General features: G+C 38.5%; 1 protein-coding gene across 1 annotated transcript; it reads right to left on the bottom strand.

Moving 5' to 3' along the window:
* Positions 1 to 1,663: 1,663 nt before the first annotated feature.
* LOC101172757 (tumor necrosis factor receptor superfamily member 6) lies at positions 1,664 to 7,293 on the bottom strand. The gene is made up of 9 exons (XM_004077349.3): positions 7,182 to 7,293; positions 6,794 to 6,894; positions 5,936 to 6,073; positions 5,748 to 5,865; positions 5,071 to 5,138; positions 4,853 to 4,945; positions 4,688 to 4,719; positions 3,501 to 3,519; positions 1,664 to 3,397 (listed from the first exon to the last, which is right to left on the bottom strand). Exons 1-9 carry the CDS (start codon positions 7,241 to 7,243, stop codon positions 3,096 to 3,098), a joined length of 933 nt encoding a protein of 310 aa, XP_004077397.1. The 5' UTR covers positions 7,244 to 7,293; the 3' UTR covers positions 1,664 to 3,095.
* Between the last annotated feature and the right edge of the window lie 2,689 nt (positions 7,294 to 9,982).

Here is a 9,982-nt window from a genome sequence, read left to right on the forward strand (position 1 = left end):
AATGATGGAATGATCAGTTTCTGTTGCCATCACGTCTGTTCACTATGATGCACTTGATCGTTTTTACACTATAGTAAAATTAAATCAATTCATTTCATTTTGAAACGATTACATGGCATAGATCGCTGGATCAACAACTTGCCACAGACATCAATCTGGTTGGATGGTTCAGATAGACTTGGATTTTATCGATTCATTGTCACACCCCGACAAACAACCTTTACTTCCAGCCAGTATCAATGGTTTCCTGTCAAATGAGTCAACCTTCCGTTACAACAAAAATGCTGCTATACCGCCAAAAAACTCTTCCCACTTTCAGCTGTGCCACAAAGATCCACCAGATCCCTTTAAATGTTCATTTCAAATCCTTTTTTTTTCTGGTGATCAATCCTAATGCACAGGTAAACTCCATCTGAAAGACACCAGAGCAAAGAACTGTATTCTGCAAAAGCTTAGACAAGCTATTCTTTCCTCAGGTTTCTATACAGACAGCTGTGCCATTGGTTTTGTAGAATCAGACCTGTACTGGTGCTAAAACATCTCAATTAGGAAACACAACTAAGCACTTAAGGTCCGTCTATTTGTTTTTGTGATTTTTTATTTACTTCAAATCTATTCAGACAAAGTAGCAGATCTTTCTTCCCTCAGTAATGTATTCACAGACAGACAGCCACCGAGCAACAAAGAGTTTGTCCTGATTTATTTGTTTGCCACAGGTAATTATTAAAAACCGTCATACAAAGGTATTCATTAGACCAGTGTTTTTCAACCTTTTTTGAGCCACGGCACACTTTAACCTCGACAAAAATCCCGCGGCACACCAGCATCAGAAAAAAAAAAAGCAGAAATTCATGTTCTGTATTGTTCGACAGCCCCCCCCCCCCCCCCGCCCCCGCAATCTCACGTGCATTTTTGTGATATTTGTGGCCGAAAAAGCAGGAAGTTGTGTCCGTTTTTTCTAAGAGATGAAATAAAAGTTAAATTAGAAAATTTAGAAACTGTTTGTTTGTTTGTTGTGGTTTCAAAAAGTTTCACAGGGACAACTCATGGTGCGCTGGGACACTGGCCCTTTAAGCCAATGCATCATGGGAGATGTAGTGTGAAAACTGCCGAAAAAGGGCCGAAAGACTCTCTTCTCTGGGCTTCATTGTTTTGTTCACTTGCTCCACGGTCTGACACCAGACTCTGTGGAAAGCTACACCGCTAAAGACGAGCTTTAGCTGGTATTTTTGTTAGAACTGAGCGACTTTATCAGCAGAATTAAGAACAAGGAAGTGCAGACTTTAACCACTTCTGATTGGTCAGACTGATGACATGTGATTAAGCCTTCAAGAATGATTGGCGGAGACAGTTAAAGGTGCGGGACTTTTCCGCAAACTGTTATAGCTGCAGGTAAATCGCTGTTCCGTCATTCTTATCAAGATGTCTTTAATAGAAATAAATAAACACAAAGAAAAAGTAATTTTAAGATATTTTATATTCCTAACTCCTCAGTGTTTTATCAGGGCCTGTTTGGATGAACACAGAGCTGATATCCTGGAGATGGAAAATGTTTTTAGATCAGTTAATGAGGGCAATTTCCCACGGCACACTTGACCATCTCCCACGGCACACTAGTGTGCCGCGGCACACCGGTTGAAAAACACTGCATTAGACAGATATAAAGCCGGTTTAACATGTGGTTTTTATTGAAAGTTTTATGAAAGACAAAAACTAAACTAAACCTGTGAGGTCCAGTGGTTAAAACAATGAAAGGCCCTCAAACGTTGGGCCATCTGCAGCAATAAGCAAGTATTGACGAATTTTCTCTGGCTTCTAACATCATGAAATAAAAGAAAAAACATGACAATATATGTCTTTCCCAAGTTGAGCTGAACAGAAATGTTGACATTGTAATAAATATACATCTTACCATATTTTCATTTTATTGAACGGAGCAAAAACAGCAAGAAGAAAGAGTATCAGGAACAAAAAAAAGATTTGAGCTCCTTATTTTTAGGCTAAATATGTAAACTCTTTTTAAGTTATAAACATGTAAACACTTTTAAAAACTCTCAAAAACCAATCTAATCATTAAAAAAGGGAAAACAGTGATATTAAAACACACATTTTCATAGCAAGTTATACACAAATGTAATAAGGTGATCTTTTATAAAGATTAATAAAAGCAAAATGGGAAACTTATATATTTAGAGGTTAATTTTAGTCAGTTTTTGCTAATCATCCCACTAACAAAACAAAAGAATGATCTGAACCCATAGACCCCTATTGTTGCAAATATGCAACAAACCACATGGGAAACAAAATTACCTTAATTTAGCATCTACATGAAAGCAAAAACATAAGTATTTTTTTTTTAGCTGGAAAATACTTTAGGCATTAAAGCGTTAAATCATGCAACAATCATTAAATCATTTAAGGTATTTGTACATCAGCTAAAAGAGTAAGCTTGTTCATAGATCCATAGAGATGGAAGAACCGAGGTTTACAATACAGTAACTTTAAGAACAAATGGAAAATGTTACTAAAAAAATGACTTTATAAATAGATTCTATGTTCTTCAATGATACTGCAGAAACTGCAGGTCATACGGGAATCTATTTCATAACGGCACATATAATCTTTGAATTATGCTGGTGCTCACAGTATGGTTCTTTTGTGCATTACTGACCCACTCCGATTATTTCTCGATCTATTTTTAAAGTCTTTGCAGTGCTCTTTCAATCATGATTACGCCATTCTTAGCTGTTTTCTAGGACATAGTTTCTGCAAAGTCGCAGTCGTTCATTAGAAATTTACCCCTGAGTTGTGGGCGGGACCATTGGTGCTGAGTAACTCCGCCTTAGCGTAATCGTCACAAATAACCCCTTTTTTCCATCTGCTCCTGATTCACAATTTTGATAAAGAAATACTCATGAATGCAATTTTAAGTACATTTTTTTTCCATACATGTCCTTCAACGTCAGTAAAAAATGCCATAAAAACATGTTAAAAACACCATTTTCATTGGCGTGGGTCTTTAAAAAACTGTGCTCAATATAAGTTTTGTCCTAGAACGAGCCCTAATGCAGATTTTCTTTGTCTTGACAAAACGTTCAAACAGGATTGCTACATTCATTGTTGGTGTCATTTTTGATCAACTTTAAAATCCTTTCTTTCTTGTCTTGCTTTCTGGATGCATTGAGCATCTGAACCAGCGACCTCACTCCAGTTCTGCCTTTTATCTCTGACCATTTCTGTAACAGCTCGACGGTGCTCTCCTCGGTGTCGTTTGGATGGTTCAACTGGCAAGAATCAATGGTGGTGTCTAACATTTTACTTTTCCTTGCGATATACAACATATCTTTCCATCCCAGAATTTGCGCGATGTCAGCCAGGTGAGGCTTGATGTCCACTTCTGGGATTTGCAAAAGAAGAAAAAAAATATATATATTTGACTTTTTAGGATTAGAAGAGTGCGATGTGAAGCAAAAATGGCTCTTTAGAGGGTTTTTTCTTACCGTTGAGATACTCAAGTTCCTGTGAGGCAAAGAAGAAACAGTGAGACACGATTGAAGCACTAAAGGACTGAACAGTTTCAAACAACTAAGCTGACTTAAAGAATAAAGATTTAGGGACTGTTTGATAACAGAAAACTTCTTTGAGTTTGTACACTAAAGTAAGTCACTAAAATGATAAAACATGACACTTGAGCTGCGTTCACGCCGAATGCCATTCGCACAGCAGAGGCGGCCAGTTTCAATGTTAAGTCAATGGTACTGAAGTCATCTGAGGTCCGGCGGTGCAATTTGAGCGTCGGGCGTGGCGCAAAGGTCTGGCAGCAGCATAGTGCAAATTGGGCAATGTGGCCAGAGTTCAAATATCTGAACTTTGGCTAGGTCACCGTGTTGCATTTACCAATCAGGGAATCGATCAGCGGGTAGAATACACATCCTGTGCGAGAGTTTTTGTCCTGAACTTCCATCGTTTTCTTAACACCCTGGGGCCACGGGGTTGCCGGAGCCCATCCTGGCTAAGGTAAGTAAGGTGAAGGCGGGATGCATCCTGGACAGGTCGCCAGCCTGTTGCACCCGTGGCGGCTCTCGGTCTGCCGGCCAGCCAGCAGCCCGGGCGCTAGCGCAGCTCGCTCGCTTGTTACGCCGGCAGACAAGTGGGATGAGAAAGTGATGTTTTTCTTATTTTAATAGAGAGAAGAAAAAAAAGGTCCCCTAATTGTATTTTTGTTCTTATTTTCACCCTCTTGGATTAATGCAGGACAGTGAGCCTTCAAACTGGGTCGCAGAGACAAACACCACAGAAGCGGCTGTCATGCAGACACAGCTCTCTGAGCGGGAGTGAAGCGTCTGGTACCAGGAGAATCTCTGAAAGATTTCATCAACCCAAACACGGAAACGTGATTACTGATGCGTTTGTAGAACTCTTCATAATAGGCAAACCTGATCTCTCAGCATCTTCCATACATAAACACAGACACTGATCCATGGAGCGATCAGACTAAAAACGTTAGCTGGAAGCTCCTCCCACACCCAGCCGCGGCGTTAAGCTTTGAACACGTTCTTGGACAGGCGAAGAGCAGAGAACTCGCCACGCGGGGAAAGAGAGGAGGCCGACGCGAATTTACTGCGGGAATCGCTGGGGTGTGAACACAGCTTAAGAGATATAAACTGAGCAGAGATCATGAACTCACCTCGCTGTCTGGTTCAGCTCCATCGCTTGGCTCTGATTTAAAAAAAAAAAAAAAAAAAAAAAAGGTGTTTTTTTTAATAATTATGAAAAATTGTTTGTCTTGAGCAAACACCAACACAGGATGGTTGGTCTTCGCTCACTAAAAGGATTTAAAAAAACGACATACTTCTTGTTTTTTTCCACCAAAGTACAACCCCAGCAGCTAGGATTGCCAAAATGATAACGATGACGATTCCAGCAATTGCTCCACCACTTATACCTAAAAGATAAAACAACAGCAAAATTCATCACAAAATCTTCTCTAGCATTGCAGTTTATTACCCTTCATAAACCAAAAGCAAGTCAAGTTTTCTTTTAGGTTTACGTGAAAGACAAATTCCTTACCTTGGCTTTCATTGCACACTGTGTTGCTGGTACCATTACAGGCTATTTTGATGCCAGTGGATTCACATCTTATAGGGGAAAAAAGACAAACAAAATATAAGGAAACTTGGTTAATAAAAAAAAGCCAAAGTAGCTTATAAAAAGAAAATAGTTATTCATTTTTATTTGTTTTAAGACTAAAAAAATGTCATTCCCAAATAATATCCAAACATTTTTAAAGTAGGAAAAAATTCCCATAATCCCAAGTCAGTGGTTGGTACACGTAGGGAAAGACGGTGGCACGTGGGAGTGTCCAACACAAAAGAATATTTGGGGTTTGAGTGACAATCTCTTCACACAATAGGTTATTTTCCCCTGTGGGGTCATAAGGAAAGGGTCCATTCATGCAGCACTGTTACCCCGCCCACCTATATAAGTACTTACACTTTTCCATATCAGAACGAGCAATTTAAATTAACGTGCATTGTAAAAAAAAAAAAACAAGAAAAAGTGTGCCACGGTGACATGAAAATTGATTTTTCATCTAATTGTGAACCTATGATTTCATATCATTTGGAAGCAGTCTGGCATTAACATCCAGCATAGTAACATAGTAAAACATGAGTTTAGCTCAAACATGCGTGTTCAATAAGATCTGAAGACATGTTTTAGGTTTGTATCTGAACGAGCTTACTTACATATCACAAGACTGGCAGACCACACAGCTTCCCTTCTCACTGTCGCAATAGTAGCCCTTCTGACATCCACATTTGGCATTTCTTGAAGTGGTACAGCGTTCCACCACTTCCAAATTGGCTGAAAAGATACAATTCCAGTGACGTTTCTCTTAAATGGATAACACAGCAGTAACTAACTGGATTTATACCGTTGGGGTGTGAGCAGGAGTCACAGAGCTCACACGTTGTTTGGCTGTTTGGCTCCTCTCTGTATGTTTTGCCTTCTTCACAGAAGACACATTCACCATTAGTTGGGCTATCCGTGCAATGTTTTAGGACTCTCTGACCTAGAACATGGGCACAAAGAAATAGCAGAGGCGTCGTGTTAGTTTTATGCTGTAAACTCTCGTCACCTGAAAATATGGAGCAAAAAAATGTCTCAACCGATTTGTGTGTGCGTAATACTTGATTTGTAAAATTGTGTCTACGTGTTTGTGGATAACTTTTGGAACTTAGATTGTGAATAATATTTTTGGAAAAACTTGACATTTTCCCACTTTCTTAAAACAGATATGCCGTGATAATTGATCATATAAAATAAAAAAATCTAATTATGCGTCTTTAACCACCCATAGGATAGAAGAAATGTACGTGTTGGGGGCGTGTCTTTTAATTATCACTTAAATAAGTTGGAATTAAAAATATACACTCTTTGAAAAATGATTTTAAGGTCTATTTTATGCTAACGGTGGAAACAAAATACTTCCTATTAAATTAACTGATTTTGAATGCATTTTCTCAAAGAAACACCAAAGCACTTCCGGGTCATTTCACTTTCACTCTATGTTTTTTTTCAATGAGTTACTGTATATCGATATAACTCATTGGTTATTGATTATTCGACCTGCGCATGTGCAATAACAAGTATGATCAGTCCGCACTCGAAGCACAACCTCTGATACACCTAAATAGTTCCAAAACATTCGGAGCAATCAAACATTTATGTCAGAACGAGAAATGTCGACATTAATTTACACTAAGATAGAGTTTGTGTAACAGAGACTTACCAGGAGCACAGAGGCAGCACGTTTTACCGTCGTGTGTGTAGTTTCCATCCGCACAAACACCAGCATTTGGGACCTGAATGTTGGCACTCGTACTAGGTACCCTGAACGACACAACGAAAGTGAAAGTTCATCGTAGATCAAGATGCCGTTTAGAAAAACAAGATGCAAGAAAACAAACACAGACAGATTTGTAAAATCACTAAAAACTAACTTTATTCAATTGTTTGTTGTTTTGTTTTCAGCTCGATGTTTAAGGAGCGTACAACAAACTTTGCTAAGTACTTCAAATCGTTTAGCCGGAGTCAGCCCGACACAAAATCAAGCGCCGATTTACCTCCGAGAAGACATCAAAGAAGAAAAGAGATTGTTATTATTATTATTAACTTACAATGTTCCTATTGCCAAAAGTAGAAAATAGATCCAAACGTTTTTTAAGCCGGTCGTCGCCATGATCAACTTCACTAAGGCGTGTTAAAAGTGGCACTGCGCATGCCCGGAAGTTATTCTAAACATTCCCGACTGTGTTGGAATTTTCGGTATTCGCCCCCCCCCAAACTTTTTTTTCTGTCTATTATTTTTTCTTCAATTAATTTTTTTCAATTAAAAAAAAGTAGAGCCATTTGTTGGTATTGGAAAATGTATTATTATTATTATTATTATTATTATTATTATTATTATTATTATTATTATTATTATTAAATTGAGATTGAGATTGTCATGAAATAAGTTAGTAATATTAACTGAAACAAAACTTAAACCAAAATAGACTAAATGTTCAAACAGTTACGTCTACATGTGAACTCAGCACAATATACATTTCAGCAAAATCATACATAAAGTTCATTTCTTAATTTGATAAATGTTTTTGCAAGTTTGATGTTATATCGTCATAATTCAGATGACTACATGACCTGACTGTTTCATTAGATAACTATGAAAAAGTTGTTGTTCTGCTTAGGAATGGGCCCTATTTTGGTCTTGTGTCAACATTATGCCCTGCAGGTACAGACTGTAGAGCTTTCAGTACATGTTTTTTGTTTAAGTTTATGTTTAGTCTCTTTAAAGTTTCTTGCACTTTTATTTTAGCGTATGATTTATGATGGCTGTAGAACAAAGACACAGGTAATATCAGGAACAATCAGAATGATCACAATCTGAATATTTTTTGTTTATTTTTTTGCTTTAAAAATTGACAGCCATTGTCATATAGGCCTAACAATAATTATATAAATTATACAGTATATTTGGAAAAACATCAACAACAACAAGAAAAACCAAATTACACTTAAAAAGTATTCTTTTTTAAAGCTTTAATTTGAAATTTTGTGGAAATTATGCCCATGGACTCCTTTTGTAGAATTTGTAGTTTAGCTTTACTATCATTATTCTATTTTACACATTAACATTTTGTTAAATCACAAACTTTTTTTTTTCCACATAAAGATGCTTTAACCACAATGCGCCACTAGATGGCAGCATTTGTTCACTGTGATTGCTAGAGGAAAAGGTTTTATTGGAACGAGGAACACATAACCCTACATATCATATTTACATTATATTTAAATTAAAATATTAAAAGAAAAAACTAATGACTGTGTTTCTGTAAAAAAAAAAAAAGAAGACTGTATTGCTATTGATCATCATAAAAGCAAAGTTCTTTTTGGTCATAAGCTTTTTAGTGTCAAACATAAAAAACAAAAGTCCAAAATTATGTCATATTTGAATTATAAAATATCTTCCATTTGGGCTGGATCCGTCTTACCATGTCAATCATCTCTGTCTGTAAAAAAAACAGTAAAATAAAATAATGCAGAAGTTGAGTGAGTCTAGAATAACTGACACTAGACACTAAAAAATCTATTGATGATTGTAGATTGAAGTTGCTCTCCATGCGCCTCTCAAATACTCACTTCAGCAGGAACTTTTCTTTTAATTTTTCCAAAAAAATGTACTTCTTGGCTGGGGAACAAAACTGAACTTGGAGGAGAAGTCTTCTGGGATTTGGTTGTTTTTGCATGTGTTTCAGATTTCAGCATTTTGTAGTTCCTCTGTGTCCCTGCATCAGATTTTCTACCCGTTTGCCAACTAATCATGCGACCACCTACAGAGCAAAGTGAGCAGGTCCTGAAGCACTATTATGTTCTTCATCCTTTTTACTTATAGCAGCATGGCTTTCCAGTTAGCAATGGTTTAAGTTGTCCCATTTTTCATGATAACCCAGTTTGAAATGTGTAAAAAGAACATTTAACACAGCCACTTATTTATTAATGAAACAATTTTAAAATACAGTGAATAAATTATGTGGGCTCCTTGGATTATCAGTGTCTTAAGCTCAAAGATAAAATTTTGAGTCGAATGTTTTCCATCAATGAGATGACATGAAGGTGCAGTATGGCCTTTTTTAAATCAACCATTTTGCTGGATCGAGCGGATTCAGGAACAACAGTGCGGTTTCCGTCCAGGTCGTGGAACTGTGGACCAGCTCTACACCCTATCTAGGGTGCTGGAAGGATTGTGGGAGTTCGCTCATCCAGTCCATATGTGTTTTGTGGATTTGGAGAAGGCGTTCGACCGTGTCCCCCGTGGTATCCTGTGGAGGGTGTTTGGTGTCCGGGGTCCGGGGAGCCCAACTGAGGGGTGTCCGGTCTCTGTATGACCGGAGTAGGAGCTTGGTTTGCATAGCCGGCATAAGTCAGACCTGTTCCGGGTGTATGTTGGACTACGGCAGGGCTGCCCTTTATCCCCGGTTCTGTTCATAGTTTTTATGGAGAGAATTTTTAGGCGCAGCCAGGGGCCGGAAGGGGTCTGGTTTGGGGACCACAGGATTTCCTCTCTGCTTTTTGCAGATGATGTTGTCCTGTTGGCTTCATCGAGCCAGGACCTCCAGCGTGCATCGGGGCGGTTTGCGGCCGAGTGTGAAGCGGCTGGGATGAGGGTCAGCACCGCTAAATCTGAGACCATGGTTCTTGACCGGAGAAAGGTAGTTTGCCATCTCTAGGTGGGTGGAGTGTCCCTGCCCCAGGTGGAGGAGTTTAAATACCTTGGGGTCTTGTTCACGAGTAAGGGAAGACCGGAGCGTGAGATTGAGAGGTGGATCGGAGCGGCGTCCATAGTTATGCGGTCGCTTTATCGGTCCGCTGTGGTGAAGAGAGAGTTGAGCCAAAATGCAAAGCCCTCAATTTACCGGTT

This window comes from Oryzias latipes, chromosome 15 (genome assembly GCF_002234675.1).
Source record: "Oryzias latipes chromosome 15, ASM223467v1".
Classification (NCBI taxonomy): Eukaryota; Metazoa; Chordata; class Actinopteri; order Beloniformes; family Adrianichthyidae; genus Oryzias; species Oryzias latipes.